General features: G+C 40.2%; 1 protein-coding gene across 2 annotated transcripts in view; it reads left to right on the plus strand.

Moving 5' to 3' along the window:
* Nucleotides 1-25779, plus strand: part of DNAJC27 (DnaJ heat shock protein family (Hsp40) member C27) — a 32581-nt gene extending 6802 nt beyond the window's left edge. The window contains exons 2-8 of one of the 2 annotated variants that reach the window (XR_006888435.1): nt 1016-1098; nt 4620-4689; nt 12189-12353; nt 12994-13116; nt 18323-18483; nt 21878-22066; nt 25213-25779. Coding sequence is in view for 1 of the 2 variants with exons in the window: in XM_046660071.1 (XP_046516027.1) it covers nt 1016-1098; nt 4620-4689; nt 12189-12353; nt 12994-13116; nt 18323-18483; nt 21878-22010 (735 nt within the window). In the remaining variant the exon portion in view is untranslated. Of the gene's footprint in view, nt 1-1015; nt 1099-4619; nt 4690-12188; nt 12354-12993; nt 13117-18322; nt 18484-21877 lie in introns of both variants that reach the window. The other variant, XM_046660071.1, reaches the window with a different exon arrangement.
* The last annotated feature ends 750 nt before the right edge of the window (nt 25780-26529 follow it).

A 26529-nucleotide genomic window follows, 5' to 3' on the forward strand; every position in this document is an offset into this window, starting at 1 on the left:
ATATATATATATATATATATATATATATATATACGGAATAGATTTTTTATGTAAAGTACTAGAGGAATTCAGATACAGGCAAGATCTCTTTTAACCTGGGTGCTCAGAGTTTGAGCTGGGCCTTGAAGGATAAGTAAGATTTGGAAAGAAGGGAGAAAGCTCATTCCAAATAGAGGGAAAAGTAACGACAGTCAGGAGGTCGGGTGCTGAGAGTTTTGCAGAAATGGAGAGTTTGTATAGAAGAGTTTAGACAGAGAAGACAGATTAGGGCCGGATTATGGAGGACCTTGAATAACGGACAAAGGAATTTAGATTTCGAACTCTGAAGATTCTGAAGATTTAGATTTCGAAGCCTCTGAAGATTTTTTAGTTAGGGAAATGAAATAGTGTCAGTGGTGTGCAATATTGATTAAGTTGGGAGGAAAAGGAAGCAGAAAGACCAGTGAAGAATTTCCTACCGTCGTCTAGGAGGAGATGATGAGGACCTAAACCACTGTGATATCAACGGGCATCGGAATGAGGAGAAAGATGGGAAAAACGTTCAAAAGAAGATTTAGAAAGGCTCAGAATCAAACGTGACTTTGGTATTTTAATCCTCTGTAATTGGGAAAATGGTGCTATTATTAACAGAACTAGGATGTCAGCAGGACAAGCTGTTTTTGTGTATAAGGTTAGCTCATTTTTGGACATGTTGAATTTGCGGTAACAGTGGGACATCTAAGTAGAAACTAGTCTGAGAGATATTTGGAGATTGGTGGTCTTCAAAAGAAAACAGCATAGGATTGAGAACTAAACTGAAAACATGCCCATATTTGGTATTAAGGGGAAGAATTTTTAAATAATTTTTCTTTAAAATCTTCACTTTTAGCATTTGTTTCAATTATTTTGTAGTTTTGGCTTTTGAAAATGCTCTCCCTCTCCATGGTGAATGAAGAAACCATAATAAAGAAATGTCCTTATTTTGTGTGTGTTCTCAGAGTGTTTTTACTAAAAGCATGTATTTTTACCTTTTTAGAGCTGTATTATAAAGCGATACTGTGAGAAAAGATTTGTATCTAAATATCTTGCAACAATTGGAATTGACTATGGAGTCACAAAGTGAGTATATTGTTTCTTTGGGCTTGTAAGTTACATTCAGAACCTTTGTAAAATGATCTGTCTTGATATAGAGATTCTGAAGATAAATTAAGAAAGATAGGAATAGAGTAAGAGACCTTTACAGATATGTAGTGATCATGTCATCTCTTCCTCGTTGAGCACGTCTGTTCGCCAGGCCTCCTGTTAGGTGTGGGGTCTACAGTGATGAGCACTCCGCACAAAGCCTCACTGGTAGATGTGACCTGTCAGGAAACATGTTTCCGTATAAGCAGGTCCTGTTAGCAAGTGTGTTTTTAGAACATTTTGAAATATTCTCTCTAAAGTCTAAATATTATGTGGAAAATTTTCTATCAGGGGACTTCCTGTATTGGTTTATGATCTTTAATAGCCTATTGGAATTTAGCAAAAATGATCTGGGAAGAGTAAAATTGGGTATGAGTGGGGATTTATTTGGAAACTAATCAAGGGTGGGCTGAGCTGGGGCGACAGGGTCACATTCACAGGAAACAGTACTGCCGAAGCGGAGAACTGGGGGAGACTGCACACCCCCAAAGGCGGGACTTCAGGTGCTCACTATTCTGGCCCCAACTTCCCCTCCCCTTCTCTCTCCTGCATTCCTTTACACACTTTGCTCTCCATGCACACTGAACTGCTATCCTCCTACTTTCCTATCTCGGTGCCGTTATTCATTCTGTCCACCTGAAGTGTCCTTTCCTCTCATCTCTACCTGTCAATCTCTTCAAGGGGTAAAATGCTGCCGTTCCCGTAAGGCCTTCTGAACACCCTGTTTATCAATCAGGAAGCTTTTTGGTTGCAAGTGACAGAAATATTGAAATTCTCTTTGCTATTTATGGTACTTATCATAAATTGCCTTGTGTTATTATTATTATTTGTATATATTTATGTCTCCTGCTAGATTATGAGCTAGCTCCATGAAGAAGGGGCTATTAGTATAAATTATCTCCAAGTGCTGGGCACAGTGCTTATGCACAGTAGATACTCAGTAAATATTTATTGTTAGGGTAAGATAGATATAGCTAAAGAGAAAGTTTGCAAGATTAGAACGTGAGGGCAACATTCAAGAGGTAGACTGAAGTGGAGGGTCTGTACTTCAGGGCACAGGATTTCATCAATGATGTGGTAGGATATCCTATTTAAACCCGTTTTGTTTTGAATCCATGTAAGTAGCTAATTTATTCCTCTAAGAAGTAAGAATCACCATGTTATGTTATGGAACTGTGGTTTATTCAACAGGCTGTTCTGTTTCTGGCTGAATTTTTTTTGGAAAAGATGATTGTCCTATGGTGAGTCAGGAGGGTATAATCAACAGAAAACCAACTCAAGGAAAAAAAGGGATATTAATCAATTCACATAATCCAATTGCAAGGATGTAGCTGGGCCTCAGAGATGGCTAGAACCAGGGACAGAATATAGCCAGATCATTTCACTACATCTCTCTCTCTCTCTAACTTTTGACTCCCTCTACGCAGCTGCCAGCGATCTCAGGCTCACGTTGTAAATTTTACTTCCAGAGAGAGACCGCAACTAATATCCCAAGCTTAAAAATCCCAGGGAAGGTTTTGATTGTCCAGGGGAGGACAGATACCTTTCCCCAGCTCGGTTGGCTGTGGCCAGCAGGTGGGATCATTAAGATGTCAGAACCCATCTGAACCACACCTGGGAGGAGAAAGTCGGGGATACTCTTTTGGGTAGTCAAAATAATAAGTGCCCATTCCATGCTTACTGTTTTCAATACAGTGAAGCTCAAATTACAGTATCCTTAAGAATTACTTGTGGAGTTTGTAAAGATACAGACTCCTAGGACCTACACTAAGGTTCTGATTTGCTGGATCTGAGGGTGGGGCACAGGAATCTGCATTTGTAACAACCTCTCGTAATTATGATACAGGTGGTTTTCAGGCCACAACTTAGGAAAGCACTACTTTGAGATGATGAATTCTCATTTTTCTTAAGATAATTTCCCCTGTCTAGCTTCTGAGTTTCAATGTGTGAACACAGTTGTGTTACTTCCTCACTTTATAGACTTCAGCTCCATCCCTATTAGCTGCTGTCTTTTTACTGTAAAAATTTCTAATATAAATTGTTATACCAGATCTTCACCAGATGCTCTCAAACTCTGTTATTATTCTGTTTTATTTTGCAGTTCTCACACTCTCTTTTATAAGATGGATCCTGATTTCACAGATGTTAAAATGAAAACAAATGTGCATCTTAGAATAGATGAAATATGGAAGAGAATTCAGGAATGGAGAAATCATGATAAGATGATTAGTGGTTAGCTTGATTTAAATATGCAAGTAATATAAAACAACTGTAGGAATTATGGTTTCAGAACAGAAAGTGGATGTTATAAACTTGGACAAGGGGATGGTGGTAATAGACCAGCCAGGAGGTGTTATAGGGACAATAAGGCAAGTGCTAAAGTCCTTGTATTCCATAGGAGGGAGTCATGTCAATGCTGTCCAAACTGAAACACGTTACTTAAAAAATGTCATGATTCTAATCTGTTAATTGATGGTTAATACTCTCTATTCTTAACCTTAGAGAATATTTTAGGAAATAATATTTCTGTGGTGAGGAAACATTTATATTTAAAACTCAATAATTCCTCCGAGTTCACGTCAGTTTCTTTTTCTTTTGTTAATATAGAGTAAATTTTATGCTTTTTATTTTAAGATAGTATAATCCCATTTTTATAAAAATATTTGTATTTATTAGTCTTATCTATGCATAGAAGAAGTCTACAATGATGTTCACCTATGTTTATGAAGGTTTTTCCTGGGTGATAGAATTTGGGCTAACTTTTAAAATTTCGTTTTTGTATTTTTTCTTTAGTGTTTGAATTATTTACAATGTTTCATTCATTCATTTTCCAATAGTGATTTTTCTTTCCAAAAAAAAGCCTAGAAGCAAATATGCTATGATGTTAACAGTAGTTAGTTCTATTACAAATTTCCGTTGTTATCTCTCTTTTTGTTCTTTTCTCTATTTTCAAATTTCTGAGAACAAATTGATCATTGCTCTTGCCCAAATGAAGGTCACAAGAAAATTAAGCAAATGTCATTAATAATATATATCTTTGTTACTGTACTGCATAGTAACCAAGCATAACCAGTAGTAATTAAAATGTCTTTCTAAGTGAAATGAAACATTTTATTTTCTTTCATCTCATTCCTACTTGTCCTAAACGAGTTTTTCTTAGCATAGCAGTGGTACCGTTTGTTAGTTAAGGGGTGTGGACTGAAGCGTCCCGAGGTAAGGTGAAGGTAAGTGAGAGTTCTTGTTCCAGTGAGCACAGTGTTCTTAAAATAGGAGGCAGAGTCATCTTCCAAGTTGCTGGCTGTTGTAAAGATTACCTGGAATCAAGAAGAGGCACTAAGAAAGCCTCATTTAAATGTCATATGCATACTCTTCTGAAATTCATAAATGACATAAATGATGTTAATGTGATTGCAGAAACCATGACCTTCTTTGGGATTGTTTCCATTTGAACATTTCAGGGTACAAGTCAGAGACAGAGAAATCAAAGTTAACATCTTTGACATGGCTGGACATCCCTTCTTCTACGAGGTAAGAAAGCCTTTTTGAGAAAACCTATACCAGTATTATCAGTGGGCTTAAGGAAAGATCCTGAATTATCTGAAACAACCAATATTAAAATCATGTATAAAAACACGTAAATTTAGCTGGTGTTTGTAGCTTCCCTTCTGAGCCCTAACTTAATGGATATCTGTTGGTCTTTTGTAGTATCCCCTTAAATGGTGGTAGGAAATTTCGGTCCTAAGTAGTCTCAGATGAATCTTGTGGCCGTTCTCTTGTGTTTTTCCTTCCTTGAGTTTTTCATTTTCCCTGTGGAGGCTCTTCACCCTTTTCTAGTTTGGCCATTTCGCTTCTGCTCTTGCCTTTATTATTTCTTCCTTCTGCTTGCCGTGGGTTTATTTTGCCCTTCTTGTTCTAGGATCTTGAGGTGGGAGCTTAGATTATTGATTTGAGACTCTTTTCTTTTCTGAGTATGCGTTTAGTGCTGTAAATCCCCCTCTCAGCACGGCTTACCTGTTTTCCGCAAGTTTTGATATATTTTGTATTTTCATTTTCATTCATATTTCATTTCATTCATTCAATATGTTTTTTTATTTCCCTTGAGATTTTCTGTTTGACCTATGGATCATTTAAAAGTGTGTTGTTTACTTTCCAAGTGTTTAGAGATTTTCCTGTTATCTTTCTGTTATTGATTTCTGATTTGATTCCATTGTGATAAGAGAACACACTGTATGATTTTGATTCTCTTAAATTTTTTTTTTTTTGGATTCTCTTAAATTTTTGAGGGTTTTTCATGGCTTGGGATTTGGTCTACCTTGGTGTATGCTACGTGGGCATTGAAAAGAATGTGTATTCTGCTATTGTTGGATGGAGTATTCTATAAATATTTATTAGATCCTGTTGGTGAGTGGTGGTGTTGAATTCTTTTATATCCTTACTGATTTTCTGTTTAATTGCTCTGTCAATTGCTGACAGAGAGGTGTTGAAGTTTCCAACTATAGTTGTGGATTTGATTATTTTCTCCTTTCAGTTCTGTCAGTTTTTGCTTTACAAATTTTGCAACTCTGTTGTTTGGTGTATACACATTTACCATTGCTATGTCTTCATTATATAATTTTATTATTATATATTTCTCCCTCTGTCTCTGGTAGTTTCCTTTTCTGTAATGTCTACTTTATCTGATACTAATGTAGACATTTCTGCTTTCCTTTCATTAATGTTTGCATGATACATCTTTTTCTATCCTTTTACTTTCAGCCTGCTTATATCATTATATTTGAAGTGACTTTCCTATAGATAGTAGATAGTTGAGTCATGTTTTTTAATCTATTATGCCAATTTCTGTCCTTTAATTGGTATTTTTAGACCACTTATATTTAATGTAATTATTGATGTATTAGGGCTTAAGTCTGCCAGGGTTTTTTTCTGTTTTTCATTTCTCTGTTTTCTTTTTCCTGCTTTTCTGTAGGTTACTTGAGCACTCTTTGAATTCCATTCTGATTTGTCTATAGTGTTTTTGAGTAAATCTCTCTGCGTAGCTTCATCAGTGGATGTTCTAGTATTACACTATGTAAGTTGTCACAGTCTGCTAGCATCGTCATTTAAACACTTTGAATGCAGTGTAGAAACGTTTCCTCCTCTTATATTACTTTGTCGTCCCTCGTTTATAATATAATTGTCTTAAATATTTTCTCCACATACATTTAGCACTACATCGGACAGTGTGCAATTTTTGCTTAACTGTCAAACATACTTTAGAAAACTCAAGAGAGAAGGAATGCCTATTATATTCACCCATATTTTTGCTTATTCTGTTCTTTTGTCCTTTATTATGTTCCAAGGTTCCTTCTTTTATCATTTCCTTTCCATTCAGAGAACTCCTTTAGCCATTCTTTTAGCATAGGTCTGCTGGCAACAGATTCTCTTAGTGTTCCTTGATTGAGAATGTTTTGATTTCCCCTTCATTCCTAAAGAATATTTTTTCAGGTTATAGGATTCTGGGTTGATATTTCTTTTCTTTCAGCATTTGAAAAATAGTATGCTTCTTTCTTTTGGCCTCCAAGATTTCTGATGAGAAATCTGCTATCATTTGAGATGTTTTTTCCCCGCAGGAGAAGTGTCATTTTTCTCTGGCTGCATTCATGATTTTTCCTTCGTCTTTAGTTTTTAGAGGTTTAACTATGATGTGTGTTAGCATGGATTTCTTTGGGTTTTTTTCCTGTTTGGGATTTTCTCAGCTTCTTGAATCTGGAGGTTTATGGCTCTTGCCAAATTTGGGAAGTTTTCAGCCATTATTTCTTTGAGTACCTTTTCGGCCCCACCTGTTTCTCCTCTCCTTCCTGGACTCTGATCTTGTTGTCCCACAGGTCCCTGAAACTCTGTTCTATTTATTTATTTACTTATTTTTGGTTTATTTTCTCTCTATTATTCAGATTGGGTAATTTTTATTGTTTCATCTTCCAGTTCACTGATTCTTTCCACTGTCCCCTCCATTCTGCTGTTGAGCCCAACTGCTAAACTTTTTTATTTCCGTTATTGTATTTTTTGTTAATTTATTTTTCTAAAATTTCCACTCAGCCTTTGCTTGAGTGGGTGGGGTTGGAGAGACAGGCTTTTTCCGAGGCGTGTGGCTGGAATGGAGTGATTATCATCTGAAGTTTTTGTCTTGCAAGTCTGCTTCTTTCCTGATTCTTTGGCTGAAGAGAGCAGGATTTTGTCGGGCTTTTATTTGTCTGCATTCACTGGCATTTCCAAGTAGTACTTCTTCAGCTTGGTTATATAAAGCAAAAGAAAATCCAGGAAACTCGCCGTTATGTTGTTCCTTGGGTCCTGAGGTCCCTAGTTTATCTGGCTCCCTCTCTCCACCTTCCAGAGTCTTCTTATCTATGTTTTTTTGTTTTTTGCTGAGGAAGATTCACCCTGAGCTAACATCTTTTGCTAATTTTCCTCTTTTTTATGTGAGCCGCCAGAGCATGGCCACTCATAGACAAGTGGTGTAGGTCCACGCCCAGGGACCAAACCTAGGCTATGGAAGCGGAGCATGCTGAACTTAACCACCAGGCCATGAGGGCTGGCCCTCTTATGGATGTTTTATATATAATATCCAGGATTTTCACTCGTACTTAGCAGGAAGAATTGGGAAAAGTAAATCTACTCCATCTTCCTGAAGAAAATATAACTTTTAATGGCTGTATAATCTTCCATCTTGTGAATATACCCAAATATTTATGTAAAATGAATTTGTTTTAAAGCCGAAGGCTTATAGTGGGTTAAATCAATTTCACAAGCATAGAATAATACCAGTGAAAAACGCGTGGAGGGTCTGGGTGACCACAAGTTTGACATAGATTCTAACCACCAGAAATGTTACCATAAATCTTAGATTATATCAAAGTCATCTAAATGGAGAGTTAGAAGATGCCTGAGAATTAACATGGTCCAGACCGCTGCCCATTGTAGGATTTCTTTCTTCAGCCTTCCTGATTGATGGCCATCTTTCATTCACCAGATACTATGCCAGTTTCTATGCTGGAAGCAAGATACACAGCCCCTGTTCTCATGGAACATAAATATGTCAGAGAATATGTTAAACAAGTGACACAATGCTTGGGAGCACTTAATACCCAGACCTAGCTTATCTGGAAGGTCAGGAAGTCCTATTGAAGGAAGCAACATTTAAACTGAGTATTGATGGATAAGTAAGTGTTATGCAGGTTGGTGGGAATCCAGGGACAATATGATACACAGGACAGTTGTGACTGGTGCAGACTGTAAGAATTTGGAGAATGACTGTCTCTAATGACGGGGTCTCACTGCCTCACTGGTTAATCCCTTACAGTGCTAAACACTAGATTAGCAGCTTCTCCCTTAGAAAGGCCCCCTTCCTTTGACTTTCACCTCTGATTCTGGCCTTGTTTTTGAAGCAATATAGACTGAGTCTCTGCTTCTCCAGGAGAGCCTTTCTACTATTTGTTAATTTGCTCCTTTCCAGGTAAAACATTTTTTTATTCCTGTCTCAGCTAGACCTATCAGCATCCTTTGTGGATAATCTCTAGTTAGCAAATAGGAAGCTGAGAACTGAACTCAACTTTCCAGATACTAACTAGTGAAAAACACTGAGTGTTCTGTTACTTTCTATCATTAGACACTAGACTCCTATTAATGCAACCTGAAATTGCAATTACTTTTGTTCAGCAGCTCATAAAAATAGAAGTGTAATTAATAGAAGCTCCTTGAAGTCACCACTTCCGAAGTACCTTTTCTCCTATATAGCCTTGATCTCTCTTTTTGTCAAATATTTGCTGTCCGTAACCGATTTCTCCTTTTTGACAAGACCAAAGCCATCGTCTTCTTTCTAAGCCCAAGCTGACCAAAGTATACCTTTGCTCGGGACACACCTAGGGCAGTGGCCACAGCCATTCTTATGATCCCTGGCTTCTATTTGAGGCTTCTCCTGTCACCAGTCCTTTTGACAGTTTTCCTCAAAGGGCCTGCTGAGAAAGGACGGTCCACTTAGTATGTGAGATACTGTCAGAGGCAGGTGTCAAAGAAGGGACTGCCGAGGGAGTGGTGGGGCTGTATCTGACCGCTGATCTTGTTTCTCCCATGCACACAGCTGAATTCTGGGGTTTATTGGTATGAGTTAGAGAGTCCATAGAAACTTTCTGAGGCCTGAGTGATGTTAAACTACAGGTTTCTCTAACCTACAAGCTAGAAAGTTTGCCATCTCTACTTTAAGAATTAAATAATCCCAATTCCCTTAGCATCGTATTTAATTAAACTTTGGATGGAGCAAGTCTGCCAGGACTAACCTTAGAAAGTGGTTTTGGGAGACAAGAATAATAGAAGTGTAGGCGGCCAGTAAGACGTCTGCTTTGACCTTTTCATTTTACAGATGAGGACACTACGGCTTGAGGTAGTAAAATACCTCCTTCAAGATGACCTGGTAGCTAGTCGCTGAACCCAGGCTTGAATATGAGCCCTTGAGAGAGAAATCCACTGAGCTTGCTTAAGTGTCTTTTTACACGCCAGTCTCCCTCTGGACAGCATGATCTGCATTTTGAAATTCTTTCTTTTTCCCTTTGGCCTCTACTTTTGTTCTCTACTAGAAAGCACATTCAGCCATTTGATTAAACAAATATGCCTCAAATACTTACATCTGCTAGGCCCAGCGAGTGGCACACAGGGATGCCTCAAGATGCTTGCCTTCACGTTGCTCACGGTCTAGTGGGGAAGGCAACTGGACATGCTACTGACTGTGAAACCAGACAGGAAGTGACATGAGCACTATCAGAAATACGAGATGCTGTGGTATTCCAGGGGACATAGAGATTACATTCTGTTTTGCAGGCGTAGGAGATTAGATGGGGAGGAATTGGACAGAAAAAGCCGTGTGAAAGATACAGTATTATAGCTAGACCTAGGAAGATTAAAGACAAAGAGGTGTCTGTTTCCAGATGGACTTACAGAGGCATAGGGCAAGTTTGGGGGAAAGAGAGATTGTCGGTTTGAAGTACAGGGGATAGTAGGAGGGTAAGACTAGGAAGTTGGTGGAGGACCGATCAGACACCATTGATGTCAATTAAAAGAGTTTGAACTTGAGGAGGTTGGCAGTGGGGAGACACTAAAGAATTTTTGAACCAGGGCTTTAAAAAGATACATATGCACAGTGTATAATGTTGCTAGGGGATTGCTTGGAAGACTCTTGCAGCAGTGCAGTCAAGAGATAATGTTAGCAATAAAAATGGAAAGGAAGTGAGAGGTTCAAGAAACATGGCAAAGGTGGCTTCTGCAGGATTGTTTGAAACTGCTGAGCAAAGGGACAGGACAGCTGCAGCAGTTAACACCAGGCTTTCAAGCTGAATGACTCAGATGAGTATGTGCTAATTTCCTTCACTGGAAGTTCAAGAGAAGGAAGAGGTTAGGAAAGAATAAGTTGGAGGGTTTCCTGTTGTTCATATTGAATTTGAGATTCCAACAGGACCTTGAGCTGCAAGAGTCTAGAACTAATTGGAAATGCGTGTCTGGAAGCACAGATGAAAGGACTCATCTTGGAGGTTCTCACAATTAAAACTGTGCAAGTGGTTGATTTTGCTGAGTTGGGAGGAAGGATTAAAAAAGAAAAGATAAGGGCCCAGGACAGGATTTGGGTAATTGTGGTGGCAGACTGGAGTGGGAGCAATGGACAGAAGAGGAGTTGGTGAGAGATCAGTTAGGGACCTGGAGAATGTGGTGTATGGGAGCCAAGGCAGCTAGAGTTTCAGGAAAGAAGGGGGAGCCCTGTTTCAACTCCCGCAGGAGGGCTAAGGACCGTGAGTGCTGAGGGGAGCCGACTCACTCTAGTCATCATGGTGAATTCTTTCTGATTCTGTTGGTTTTAATATTAGGGGATAGCTTCTTAAGTTCCTACGAATTAATAGGTACTTACATTCTTGGTCCAGGTATCTATCTATGCTCAGAAACCTATAGACACTTCCTGCCTGACGTGTAGATGCCTTCATTTCTTACAACATATCCATTGTGAGTCAGAAGACGTACTGGAAATTTCTGAAAAGAACGTGTCATACGTGGCCTCTGTCAAGGTTCTTACTGGAATTTTGGCCTGAAACTCCCAATTTGTCAAAGTTGCTCTTCAGTCATCCAGCCTGTCATTGCCTCTGTCACTTTAGTGTGCCCAGTACTTCATGCTGCCTCTTCCCAGAATTGTAGACATGCCCCACGGCGAGTTGCCATTTCCAATGAAAACATCAGAGGAGGACAAGCAGAGAATGCATGCAAGGAAGCAAGGGAGAAGGTTCCAATACACATTGTTTTCCAGGCACCTTTTAGGTGCTTTGCCTTCATTATTTCACTTAATCCTCATAATAACCCTGTGAAGTAAGTAGTAGTATCCCCATTTTACAGATGAGGAAACTGAGACACAGGTTAAGTGACTTGCCCAAGATCACACAACTGGTGAGTACATGTGAACCCAGATCTGTCTGACTCCAGAGCCTGAGCTCTTTTCTGCTGCATTGCACAGAGGCTCTGAGTTTGGAGTTCTGAAGCTGGTGTCCAGATCAGGAGTCACTGGGGAAGCTCTGCCCGGCATCCTGGGGGAAGCCAGCTTTGGGATGCGATACATAAATGGCCGTACCTCTCGCTGATACTTGGGTCACTTAGTTCTTTTTAATTTTTCACTCACCTTCCTACTTTCTCCTAAGAAGAACTTTATAATCTGTGTTCTTTTAAAGCCTACCAACAACAATTACAGATTGATTGCCTCTGGGGAGTCGAACTGGAGGTGAGGAGGGATGGGGCAGGAGGCTGCTGTTTCCATTACAAGTCCTGCTGTGCTAATAGGGTTTTGTTTTGTTCTTTATGATACTTTCATTTTGTAAAAGGTCCTCTAAAGACCAGCACATATTGACATACAATAGTAAATACTATGAATACACAAAAGAATACACTTTGCTAAGTTAATGACTGTGAGGTGTATTTTTGTAAAATCAGAAAACCTACATTTTGTGCATCCGTTCTTTTGTGTGAAGGTTCGTAACGAGTTTTACAAGGACACACAGGGTGTGATACTGGTCTATGACGTTGGGCAGAAAGACTCCTTTGACGCCCTTGATGCATGGCTGGCAGAAATGAAGCAAGATCTTGGACCTCATGGAAACATGGAAAATATTGTCTTTGTGGTGTGTGCCAACAAGGTAATTGCTTTGGAAATGGTATGCTCAACTTTCTAGATTCATTATGGGAAGACTACAGCTCTGAGTTCTGGGGAATAAATAAAAAGAAAAGAAAAATTCTTTATTCTGTAATATAGGAATCAACAGCTTTGCAAAACATATGTCCCTAAAATAAATAAAATAAGCAAAACCTGGTATATCAGGATTTTTGTCCATTTTTTTTCTGGTGTCTTACTTGGGGAAGGATACTGTGACTGAGCAGGAGAGGTGGGTCCTGATTATCACGCTCTGACCTGATTGGAGGAGGGGCCATAGTCAGGTGAAATGAGCACTATGGGAAGGTGTGAGAAGCAGCCCATGGCCCCTTGAGTGGGGCAGATGTCATGCAGCCAGGCTTCACAGAGGGGAGGGGTAGAGTTTTCTCCCGGGATAAAGTGGGAAATGCGGTTGCAGGCGCTTGTTGTTTTGCCACGGAAAATCAGTCCGCATTCAGTATTAGTAATTTTTTGGCCCTTTTGCTCCTGGTAATTTGATGTACTAGCGCTGGGGTTCATTTGAGAATAGTATTTGCCTCAGTGAAGGATTGACACAGACCTCACTGGGCCTATTCTAGTGGGACAAGGTTGAAATCTTCCCTCTGCCCCATAACTTTCTATTTCAGATCGATTGTACCAAGCACCGCTGTGTTGATGAAAGTGAAGGGCGTCTTTGGGCCGAAAGCAAAGGATTCCTGTACTTTGAAACTTCAGCACAAACCGGAGAAGGAATCAACGAGATGTTCCAGGTAACCTAGCATTTTGTTATTTTAGAGTTTGTGTCAAGGCTGACGATGCCAAATTTTAGTTTAAATTATGAGAAGCAAAAAAGTAGCAGGAATTTCTCATTAGAATAAGCTCTTTCTTTCCAGAAGCTGGTGGGAAAGAGAGAGAAAAGAGAATGAATGTGTGTGTCTGTGTGATATCTGTCTGCTGTTATTTTAGCCCAGACTTGGCTGATCATCAGAATTACTTGGGGAGATTCTTCCAAATACAGATTACTGGGCTCCAGATCTACTGGAAGCTTAATGTTGTGCTGGAACCCAGGAATCTGTATTTTGAAGAAGCTCTCTAGTTTAGTCATCAAGTTTAACAACATTTATTGTACACTTACTTAAGTGGGACAAAGATTTTCTTCAGAGCTACCTTTGGTTACATTTGTATTCATAATCAAATGGAAGCATTACTTTGGCAAAATTGCCTCGCCATAGCTAGTATAATCCTATATTCTAGACCATGGGGGTGCAATTAGAGAGTGGGAGACTGTTATTACAGAATCCAGCCAGTCATACATAAAAATTAGGTCTTACCAGTCAAGAATATGAGTACGAGAGAAGGATGTACTCATATCACAACCTGAATAGATGGTCACTTTTTAAAACTTACTAGTCTTGAATAATTTTAAGGAGAGGAGGCTATTTCAACAATCAGTTATAAAGTCAAGTCAATTCTTAATTATAGACACATTTGGAAGTAAGTCATGGCATGAATAATGCATTTTTTTCTTGTGAATATATCTCATATTTTGGGAATTTTTAGCATTTCAAATAATGTAGCTATACTATAAAGAGTTGTTCTTAATTACTGAGTGGGATTTTATTTAATCTTTTATGCTGAATTTCCCTCTCACAAGATGTCACCCCTCCTACCAGAAGACAGGTTTCATCCTTGGCTGACAGGCTGAATTGGGCATCAGTAGCTTCTATTTCAAGAATAGAAGGTTGATGTTGCTTTGCCATGTGTTTAGTCTTTTGAGTACGTAGACCTATGCTAACTCGTACCTATGTATGTGCGATAATGACATTTAACCATTTGAATAGTATTGTATAATTCTGGAGGAGTTTGCACGTTTCATCTCATTTGAGACTCTTAACAATGTGTGACAAGTATTATTCTCATTTCAGATATGAGGACATCTAAAAGTAGTAGTTATTTGTCCAAGAGGTATAAATAATAACTGTTAGGGCCGGCCTGGTGGTGCAGCGGTTAAGTTCGCATGTCCCGCTTCTCGGCGGCCCAGGGTTGGCCGGTTCAGATCCCAGGTGGGGCATGGCACCACTTGGCAAAAGCCATGCTGTGGCAGGTGTCCCATATATAAAGTAGAGGAAAATGGGCATGGACATTAGCTCAGGGCCAGTCTTCCTCAGCAAAAAGAGGAGGATTGGCAGTAGTTAGCTCAGGGCTAATCTTCCTCAAAAAAAAAAAATAATAATAATAACAATAACTGTTAGAGGGTCAGTTTCTTTCAGCGCTTTAAAGATATTGGTCCATTCTCTTCTGGCCTCTATTGTGTCTCATGAGACATTAGTACCCGTTCTTACTCTTGCTCCTTTGTACGTGATATGTCTTTTTCTTCCCCCTAGCTATGCCAAGAGTTTCTCTTTATCTTTGGTTTTCAGTCATTGTGCTTGTACCTAGGTGTGGTTCTCTTCATATCTATTTTACTTGGGGTTTGTTGAGTTTCTCAAATTGGTAGGCAGGTGTTTTTCATCACATTTGAGAAGTTGGGTTTTCTTTTTTACTATTATTTATTCCAATTTTTCTTTGGCCCTGTTCCCACTCTCTTTTCCTTCTGGGACTCCAATTACATGTATATTAGACCATTTGATTTTGGCCCCTCATCCTTGAGGCTGTTTATTTTTCTTCCATTTTTTTTCTCAATTTTTCAGACAACATAGTCTCTCTTGATCTGGCTTCAATCTGGCTTCAATCTGCTGTTAAATCCACTGAGTAAATTTTCCAATTCCCCATACTTTTCAGTTCTAGAATTTGTATTTGGTTCTTTTACATGGCTCCCAGTTCTCTGCTGAGATCCTCTTATCTGTTCACTTATTAAGAGTATATTTTCCTCTAATTCTTTGAACATGTTTTCCTTTACCTATTGGAAATATTTATAATAGCCGCCTTAAAGTCGTTGTCCAATAGCTGAACCATCTTGGGTTCATTTTCTCTTGACTACTTTTTTCCCTGACTATGGATAACATTTTTTTTGTAGAGTAGTGACTTTTGATTGAACACCAGACATTGTGGAGACTCTAGATTCTTTTATTTTCCTCAGAAAAATGTTGATTCTTGTTTCCACAGGTAGTTTAATTACTGGAAACTTACATTGAACTTCTGTAGACTTGATTTTTTGCTTTGATAGCAAGGATCTGAAGGAAGCCCAAAGTGTTTCCCGAGCCCTTCTGATTTGGCAGGACTCAGCCTCCAAGTTCTGTCCCTCGTGCAGATCTTGTCAGCTCTTGGGTTTAGGTTTTGTTAGGATGAGTCTAATTCCTAAGGCATAGCCGTTGTGTGGTGTCTCAGCTGGATGCTGGGGGTATTAATGAGGGGTTAAGGCAGTCTCTCCACTCTGGCAAGGCCAAGCTCCAGTGTCCCCGGGACAGCTCTTCCCCTAGCACCACTAGACTTCCAGTACAGCAGCTCTGTTCTCAACCCCATGGTAGCTGTTATCTGCTAGGTCTCAGATTATCTCACCCTGTGTCTGTATAGCCTAGCCCTCAGCTACAAACTAGTGGGGAACTCCCACATGGGTTCTGGGGCCCAACTCTGCAGAGTTCCTCCTCTCCAATGCCCTGCTCTGGCATATCCTCTAGCCACTAGCATCCTCAAGCTCTGGTCTCTGCCTCCTTGGCTCAATGGGACTTTGTGTCTGCTCAGACTCCAACTCTCTGTGACATGATCAGGAAATGGACTCCAGGTAGAAAGCCAAGGAGCAATCTTACACTTGCTGTTGTCTACTGCCTGAAAATAGTTACCTTATATATTTGTCCACTTTTGTAGTAGTGTGTGGCAGGATGTCTAGTTCAGTACCCGTTACTCCATCATGGCTAGAACTCAGACATGGAATTTAGACAGACTTTTGACTTCACTTTTGGTGTTCTGTGTACCACAGTACAGCTGATCTTCTGTAACCATGTGTGTTATGAGAGAATACTTGGGCTTTCAGAAATCTGTGTGTTTATATTTAGGTTAACTTATAGACTAGAAGAAAACTTTCCTGATACCTAGCACAAGCAAACATCTGTGAATTGTGATCCCTTTTAGGTGCTTTTATCCTGTTAGATAAATCTTGGGTAGGCTAATGAATAAATTAGTCTGGTGTTTTTTTTTTTTTTTGAAGAAAAGGGCCAACAGAGTGTAATAAAACTATTCTGTAAGTAAGCACTTAGAAGTAGTGCTTTCTTGCTGGTTCAATTATAATAAATATTTTCTTTGTTTCCTATATATTTAATAGACACTTTATGTCAGGAAAGAACTTGGTTTTGTCTTATTCACATTGTTAATAGAGAGCAATTTAAGATAGACCAAAACCAAGTCAATACTGCTTTTGTCTTGGTATCTAGTGGCTTTTCCTATGACACCCCTTCTCACATGTCAAGGCTTCTTATCTAGGTTGTCAAGTTGATTAGCTGTTATTGGAGATAAGAAAGAGGAGTCTAAGAGAAAGATAAAACTTTCAGACAATAATAAGAACTATAAAAATATCTGGAAAAGAATAGGAAGAGATTTAAAAAGAAATGGAGGGAAAAGGATATATTTCTATCTAAAAGCAGCTATAGTACATTAAATTAGTATTTTGAGTGAAGTTATTCAACAACAAGCAGTGCACAGATCGTGAAATAGGAGCAAGATCAAAAAATACTTTTCACGTTGAAAAGCATCATAAAAAAAGGCAAAGAATATGAACAGTTTACAGAAAAAGAAACAGCTGATAAGCATATAAAAAGATACTCAATTTCACTTACAATTAAAGCAGTGTGAGTCAAAACTGTGAGATACACATCAGATTGGCAAAAGTGAAGAAGGACTATAATGTCCAATATTGACGAGGGTTTGGGGAAATAGATGCTCTCATACCCCGTGATGGACGTGTGATCTGGTACAGCACTTTTGTACAAAATTTGTCAAAATCCAAAATTAAAATGCACATGCTCTCTTCTTCAATAGTCCTTCTTCTAGGAATTTATCCTAAAACAGTATCCCTACAAGTGTGCAGAGATATATACACAGAAAGGTATTCATCAAAGCACTGTTTGTAGTAGCAAACAAAGGGAGACCGTTGACTTGTCCAAGAATAGGGAGTTGGTTAAATGACATGGGACAGTCACACGGTAAAATACTCAACAGTCATTAAAAAAGATGAAGAGGGCCAGCCCAGTGGCGCAGCGGTTAAGTTCAGATGTTCCGCTTTGGTGGCCCAGAGTTCGCCAGTTCGGATCCTGGGTGCAGACCCATGCACCGCTGGTCAAGCCATGCTGTGGTAGGCATCCCACATATAAAGAAGAGGAAGATGGGCACGGATGTTTGCTCGGGGCCAGTCTTCCTCAGCAAAAAAGAGGAGGATTGGTAGTGGATGTTAGCTCAGGGCTAATCTTCCTCAAAAACAAAACAAAACAAAAAACAAACAAACAAAAAAGGACAAAGCAAGTGTCTATATGCAGCTAGAGAAATATTCCAGGGTTCATTATTATGTGAGAAAAATGCAAGGTGCTAAGCAGTGTGTTTAATCTACTCTCTTTTATGCAAATGTTTAGCGTATGGATGTGTGTATGTACTGGTGTACTGATAGAAAATTTTTCTGGAAGGATACCCAAAAAAATATCAAAAGTGGTTTCCTCAAGGAGAGGAACTTGAAGGGTAGGGAAACATAGTTTTCATTTTACACTCTTCTTTACTATTTGAATTTTTCTAACAGTGTTCATCTGCTACTTTTTAACCTCAAGTATAGTTATCTGAGAGTAGGATTATAAGCCATTTAAATTTTATTCCTTGTACTTTTTGTGTTTAAATAGATATATTTAGAAGGAAAAAAATTCTTCCAAAGTACGTATTTGCTTTATCATGAATTTTAAGAGTTTTTGGAATATATTAAAATTCTTTAAGTTGATGCTTAAAAGCAATTCCTATTTTCACAAAATGAGTTCTACTCTGGGTTGTGTTTTCTTTTTGCAGACCTTTTATGTATCCATAGTTGATTTATGTGAAAATGGCGGGAAACGTCCCATCACAAATAGCAGTGCTAGCTTCACCAAAGAACAAGCAGACACCATTCGCAGAATTCGGAATAGTAAAGATAGTTGGGACATGTTGGGAGTCAAACCCGGGGCCTCAAGGTAAGCAGTGCTCTGGGGTGTCAGTGCTGAGTTCCATGACAGAGAAAGACTCAGTCGTCAAAATCATAGGTGCACTGTATCTTCTTGTAATTGGCTAGAAATATGAGGGTGTGTGGAAATAGATTAGATTAATTAATAACACTCCTTTACTGAATTAACTGAATACCAAAGAAACAAAATAGAGGGCACAGTAGCCTGATAAGGGAACCATGTAGCGTATATGCATGAATACTTTCTGAAATCGTGTGCTGTGCTTTTGTTTAGTAAGAGCCTTGAAGCTAATGTAACTTTAAGAAAATACCTTATAAAAGAGAATCCTTAAATCATAGAATTTTAGAGAAGGAAAGAATATTAGCAATCAACTTGTCCAAACATTTCGTTTTATAGGTGGGAAAACTGGGACTCAGTGAGACTAAACACACGTCCAGGGACCCCAGGAGTTAGGGGGAGACATTGGTTCTTGACCCTGAACACTGTGTCTGCCTTTCTCCGTTTCTGTCTTTCTCTCTCAGAAATCCTGCTAGTTCCTCATCTTTATGTATTTATGTTAAATTATTTTAGCCAAAAGAATTATTCAGGAGAAAAAGAAATACCATCGTTACTCTTTGTTGCTTGTGCAAGAATAAATGATTATTCATTATGGTTATATCACTTTTTCCCCCAGTTTTATTGAAATATAATTGACATACAGCACTGTGTGAGTTTAAGGTATACGACATAGTGACTTGACTTACATATATTGTGAAGTGATTACCACAGTGAGTTTAGTTAACATCCATCATCTCATATAGATAAAAAAGAAAATGAAAGTGAAGTGTTTTTTTCCTTGTGATGAGAACTCTTGGGATCTGCTCTCTTGCTAACTTTCAATGGTTATATAACGTTAACGGTGTACGACTACTCTTACCGTGAATATTATAATTTATAAGGTTCTCAGACCTTTCCATTTTGCTCCACAGCTTTCCTCCACATGCTTCTCCCTTTCTACTTTTTCACCTTGATTCCCACAAAAGAGAAAAGTATGTCTTGAAATTACCTCGTCAGCATCAACAGCATTAGGTATCTCTTCTCCATTTTGGTTTCATAGCATATATCTTCAAGTCCAGAAGGAAAGAGGGGAGGGGATGAGGAAGTCAGTTATTAGTCACCCTTGACTTGCCAGGATGCTTTAAACATGTGAAGGAATTCAGATGACCTCATGTATATAGCACAAAGTTAACTGGTGTCTTTTAAATGTCCTTTTACACTTCTGTAGTCTCATTCTAAATTCTTCCGTTTCATCACCAAGGGATATTGGCTCTAAAACTAATAAACTATTACTTTACATATTAATTAACTTAGAACAATATTTGTTAAAAAAAAAAAAAGAAACTTCTGATTCCTTATTTATTCACTGTAGTTAACTGGAATCTACCAAAATCCACAAAACCTCCATAAGTTCCATATCCTTGACCAAAGTAAACACATACTTTTCTTATCTTTGTTTCTCTGAGTCTATCAAACTCATTTTGTATGGCACTGAGCACATTTGGAAAAAACCTAAAAACATTTTTTTTGAGTTATAGAGAGTTTTACTATTCTTGAACTTTAAGAAAATCTTCATCTTCAGTAGAATTAATATATTTGTTACACACCTGACTCAGTCTTTTTCTCCAAAAATTTTCCTCAGAAGTCTCTTGCTACCCCGAATTCTTGCAAGGCACTCCTGGTGCAGAGGACCAGGCCTAACTACTAACTACTACATGTGGACATGTTCCCTCGGCAAGCAGAGTGGCCCTACCCAGGACTCACTCATGAGGAAAAGAGGATGCTGTACCTGTCTCAAAGTCAGAGAGTCTTAGAAAGAATAGGATTCTTGTTAGCTAATATCAAAATTATCTATGTAGAAAAGCTACATGCAAGGTTAAAGGAAGAAAATTCAGAAGGACTCCTCTAAGAGCAGAAAGCAGAAAAAGCCTTAGAATAAATGCCGAAGACATGAAGAGCTGTTAACATGGCCCTATGACCTCAGTCTCTCCAACTTGACACCTTAAGACTTTCTATCACATCCGAGATATCAAAGACCATCTCCCTAATTTGGAGAGCCTAACTAGAAATCCTTCTGATAAAAGATACAGGAGGAAAGCTAGGGCATTTGGGAAAGTTACCCCATGTGCAGGCGTATGGGATAACTGGAACCCCGAATTACAAAAGGGAGGTGGGAAATAAAACCATCTGGTAGAGACAGAGCCAGACTCTGACCAGGGTTGTGGCTGAGTTTCTAGAAGCCTCCCAGAGGCCTGACACCTGAGGATAGTGAGGAGCAGAGAGAGTTATAGGGACAGGTGGTCTCCAGGCCCCTGGCCCAGCCAGTCCCTGCTCATTGAGGTGCTCAGAAGCCTGAAGATCTCTCCTGGGGCTCTGCTGGTCTTTGGAGAAACATTCGTTGTTGCTGCTCCTTTCCTCTCTGGTTAATATTAAGTCCTCTCTTCTTTCTTCTTTGGTCTCAGGGAGCTCACTGTTACTCTCAGGTACCCCTTTCCAGTGGCTCTCTCGATCAGTGATGTCACCATCTTCCTTGGGCATCAGATTCTCTGTGACCCTGGAACTCATTTCACCCTTTTTTCTTGTGTCTTCTCCCCCTCTGTATCCAGCTCATCATCTGCTTCTTCCAATTCTTTCTTTGTTATCTCTTTTATCCTCCCTTGTTTGCTTCCACAAACCCCTTAGTCTGAACTCTTGTACTCATGCTTGGGCTGTAACAGCCTCCCACCTGTCTCCAAATTCAGAAACAGCTTTCCCAGCACCATTTTGTCATGAAACATCTGCTACCGTCATTGTTCATCAGATCTGACGTTTTTGTTGCTTTGCCCTTGAGGCCCTTCACTGACTCACCCTGCTCCCTGGCCAACTTTGTTTCTTGTTGCTTCCCAGCACTTTCCTCATGAGCTACACATCGTGTCCGTGCTTCGCTCCCAGCCTCTGCCAGTTGTTCTGTGTTTCCCCACCACTGTATTAAGCCCCGAGCCCCCCTTTTTTCCAGAACCCTACTCCGAGGGCCTGCCCTGATGGCTTCATGTCCTCATGCCTTCACTCAGCAAAGATTTGCTGAGTGCCTCTTAGGTACCAAGTGCTGTCTATTTTCATCTGGTCATTTTTTTTTACCTAGCGTTTTCTTAGTGTTTATATACTCATTTTGCATTGTATTTTTTTCTACTTGTATGTTACATATTATTTGTTTGTTTGTTGTTTGTTTCCCAGTCCTTTAGTCCCACCTTTGAGAAAGGGTAATAATTATTCGGGATATGCTTACTGCAAGAGATGTTCTCTCTCTCTTATATATCCAGACAGCTGAAGTGCAGGGGTGGAGGGGGCTGGCCCTGTTGCTGACGGAGAGCTTCGCTTCTTTTCGTAGGGATGAAGTCAATAAAGCGTATCGGAGACTCGCTGTGCTGCTGCACCCTGACAAATGTGTAGCTCCCGGCAGCGAAGATGCCTTCAAAGCCGTCGTGAATGCCCGGACAGCCCTCCTGAAAAACATCAAGTAGAAAGTAGGAAAAAAAGACAAGTGTGGGCCTCAAGTACAAACAGACTTTCCCGAGAGGTAAAATAGCCAACATGGAGTTTTCCTCCCCAAAAACCTTCCTGCTCTTTTCGCTCATGTGTTGTCATTTGTAAATTGGTCATTCAGGCGGCTGTTGCCATTGCATGGACATTTTACAGAGGTGAAGTGAAGAGAACCAAGCGCCGCTTATGCGCTGTAGTTCATTTCCTAGATCCCAGCAATCTGAATTTGTTTTTCTCCTTCGTTTGTAAGCTCTGTGATTGTAGCATCCCTTAGGCACTTCACTCAGGAAAGTCCGTGAGGATTCTGGAGAGAGGAAGGAAGACAACAGGACCCTTTCACTTTTTCCTTTTTTTTAAATTCATCATCAGAGAAGAAAACAACAAAAACGGCAGCAGACAATATCAAAACCCCTGAAAGTTTGGTGTGACCTCAATAGCAAGTTACTCCTTTTACAATGAGGTCCTTAGGTGGTATTTTAACCATCGATCTATTACTAATGAACTCTAGGCAGCCCTTTGGTAGTTTGTGAAACGAGGCCATACAATTCTGAACGAGCAGCCCTTTTATGACATTTGCTCGGTTTCCCTTCTCCAACCAGCAGGGGGAGAGACAAGCCAGTTCTAAAAGAGGAAAGTTCTGGGTACTCTGGCTGCTGCTAATCCTGCCCCTGGATCTGAGGGCTTTGCCTGGCCGTGGAAATGGGTGCTGGTAGCTGCAGGGAGCATCACTTACCTAGGAATCAGGAACCAGAGCCCAAGACAGAAGTGCTTGCAGGTCACACTAGATTGCGCACGCATCCCCAGAGGGCACGGCCAGCCTGGCTCAGGCACGTGCGATGCCCTAGGAGAGCCCCATGTGAGCTTCGGCCTTTTCTTCTTTCTGCATCATTTGCCACCAGCAGGTGGAAAGGCACGAGTGCTCCTCGACAAGCCGGGCTTCCTCTTCATTTCCTCATCCTCCTCAGTGTTAGTTTCCTGTTTTTCCCTCTTCTTCTCTTGCCCTCTTGTTTTTTTACACCACAGCTGCCATCATTTCTCTCTTCTTGAATCCCTGGCTTCCGGCCACTGCCTTCTCCATCCTTTCTTATAAGCCTTGACCTGGGCCTCGTTGACCGGAGGGAAGTATGGAGCCTTTGGGTGGTGGTGAAGGGAGAGATCTTAAGGCCTGTGTGGGAGGAATCTGTAATTTTTGCTTGGGCTCCAGATTTCAGAATAGTAATATTTTTAACTACAGGTTACAAAAATTAATTTCACATAGAGAAATACCATCTCTTGTCACAGTCTCCTCCTCAGTATCCCAGGGATGGTCAAAGGCCCAGTGTGAGGAGTGGCCTTTCTTCCAGAGCGCACAGGACCAGTCCCACTGTGTGACTCATTATGTCATCACTCTCATTACGTTACTCACGTTTTTTGCTGTGACCGAACTGCCCTACTTGAGGCTTTAAAGTAGGTGGAACTTTATTGTTGGTGAAGTTTAAACGGCTATCCCATATTGATCGCCAAATAGCACTGACCTTACCATCTAAGAAGATAAGCCACTTTTGTTTAATTTGAGCCCACTGCAGCCTTCTGGATCCCTCTCTCCCCAAGCAGCTTCCCTCTGTGGCTGCACTTGGGCTGCACTGAGCTCACTGTCAGGAAGCCGGAGTGTTGTTTTCTAGTGTGAGTTTTCATCATAGTATATTGAAAATGCTTTTTTTTTCTATGCATTGAGATCCGAGGTAGGATTTCTCGTGGGATTTTCCTCTGGCCTTTTAACTTTACCTGGCTGCTGGGACGGCAGAGCTCCAGCCCAAAGTTCTTCTGGACCTAAATGTTGCTTACGGCCTTCATGGCGCCTGAAGTAATTCAACATAGATCTGTTCTTGCAGCAGACTTTAGGCGTCTTATGAATGAGGGATCGTGCATGGCAGGGTCAGCCAAACTGACATGAGCATGTGGTCCTGGACAGAAGCCGGGGCCAGGTCTCATCACTGTTGTTAAACACTAGGTCAGTCACCTCACCCAGCCACATGGTGCAAATGAGCAGTGCCATCGAAGAGCGTTCTTCAGCGCTTCCATTCCTGTCCTCACATAACGAGTGACTTCCCTTCATGTCCTTACGTAACGAGCGACTTGCTGAAATTTAGTCTGATCTTGATTCTTAGGTCTTGGGACTCAGTTCCCAGCACCTTCACTATTAACGGTAAGGATGGCCATGTACTGCTTCATTTATGTAAAAGAAAGAAGAGACAAACGTTCATCTTCAGGGTCCTAGAATTTTTCTGGTTTCCGTAATCCGTGAGTAGAATGTCGAGAGGTGATGAAGCATGATCTGCACTGAAAAGGTTTTTTGGTACTAACTCCATACAAAACTTTGCCGACCTTGGTGCATTAACTTAAGCTCTTGGTGCAAGGATGCACTTTGCGGTTCAACCTTATTCAAATCCTCCAGCCTGTTAGGATTTCAGCGCACCTCAGTGAGAGTGACAACCAGCAGAATAATTTCGATGGCTTAAAGAAATTTATAGAGGATCTTGTTTTTCAAAAAAGATAAAAAGTTTCAACAGCTATTATTAGAGAAAAGCCATTTCTTCCACTTCTGAGTCACCAAGAATTAACACTTTTAAACTTGTTAGAAATCCCCGGAGGCATTTCCATTAATTGTCCAACCTACCTTAGCACTTTAAAATACACCCTCGTCTTGTTCCTATTCCCTTTTGTGCCTCCTTTTCACTTGATGTTCTGCACTGTCGAGAGTGCCTTTACTTCAGCACGCTCATTTTATTTCTTCACTTAAATATGTCTTTGGTTTTGTTGGCCTGTTCGCTTAGACATCCAGACTTGGGGGTCTTGTGCTGCTGCCCGAGATAAATTGCTGTAATTCTATAGATTGCACACTATTCTTTCAGGCTTCCATTTACCTCAGGAAATTACTCGAGTGTGTTCTCACGCATTCAATTCTCAACTGGCGAATATTTCTTTATACCCATAAACTGGTACCTAATTCACTCTTAGTTCAATGAGCCATAGATAAGGCAGCTAAATTTCTGAAGAAAAGCCCTAGTCGATGAGCAGCCCCGTGGGCTCTGAATCAGTAACGAAGTAGCTGCTCCTCCAGAGCAATGACAGGCTGGAGGGGGAGGAGGTATTTCCGTCTCAAGGGAGAAAGGCTGGAGCCGTGTGCACATTGTCTTCTTACAGGTAATTTCAGGAGGCGCTGGAACGGCACTCCCTTCTCCACTCACCATCTAGCTCACACCGAGTCTGCCAACGTCTTTATAAAAGTTTTGGAAATGAATTTAGCTGCAAAACGTAGCTAACCACCTTCCATTGCGAGTTTTGCAAAGGGAAGAGAGGATCAGACTTCTCACGATGGATACTTAGCACAATTGTAAGACATAGTTAATTCTGTTTGTACATTGGTTTTTCCCTTAAACGTTTCTAGAGAAGATGAAAGCTTAAACTTGTGGTGTGAATAAGTTAGATTGAGTCTAACAAGCAGTGCAATATTAAGCTGTGCAATAAAGGCCCTGTTGGTGAAACGGCCTGTTGGAAAGTTGGGCAGTTTGGGTTAGCTTCCCGCACTGGTTGCTCTCGGGGTGTCTCTGCTCGGCCTGTGAATGCAGAGTCTCTAAAGAAACCCTTTGCTCTTACGAGGTAATTTACATATTTGCTTTCTGTTGAAATAACTGAAAATGTTAAATCTAATAATTGTTTATGTCTTGTATAGAGAGTGTCATATGTATTTCAGTTGTGTATTTTTATAAAGTAAAGCCAAATATCAAACAGTGGTCTGTGGGCTGCACTTATTTGTTGAGACACTGGTCTTTAATGTAAAACATACTAGCCTGGAAGCTAAGCCAGTTCCTCACCAGCTGAGACCCTAGATAAGACGTCTTGCTTTAGTTTCCAACTGGTAAATGGAGGAAATTTTATTCATTGGTCCATCAGGCTATTCTAACTTTATTAGCTTGTGATCTCTAAACACTTTAAAGTGTTTCGATCTTCTAAAGAAAGATAGTAATATTTTAATTCAGATGAAAGTATTGTTAACTCATTGTAATAATGCAGATGTTGACTAAATACTTAATAATTCATTTAACTGGTCCCTGGACAACAAGAATCCTTAAGTAACACTATTGTGAACCCAGAATTTGAGAGTGAAACCCTTGTAAGGCCAACCCACAGAAGGCAGTCTCTCTCTGAAGGTTTCAAACAAGAGCTTTAATTTTCACTATAAACAATACACATTCTCTCCTGATGGCGCCCACCACTCTTTTGGGGAGCTGTTCTGCCCTCTGCATCCTGCTAACGTTTTTGAAAGGAGAGCTGCCAAATTCCCATATGACCCACCCTCCCTCCCTGGCCCAGAGATGGGTCCACAAGACAGGAATGTCACCCAAGCCGAACCAATTTTCGTCCCTCCCTGGGATCTTCCTAACTGGATCTCCTTTCAGGAGAGAAAGATAGGAGGAATCCTACTGATGCTGGCAAACTTCATTCCAACTTTATGGAAAA

Source organism: Equus quagga, chromosome 5 (assembly GCF_021613505.1).
Source record: "Equus quagga isolate Etosha38 chromosome 5, UCLA_HA_Equagga_1.0, whole genome shotgun sequence".
In the NCBI taxonomy this organism is placed as follows: domain Eukaryota; kingdom Metazoa; phylum Chordata; class Mammalia; order Perissodactyla; family Equidae; genus Equus; species Equus quagga.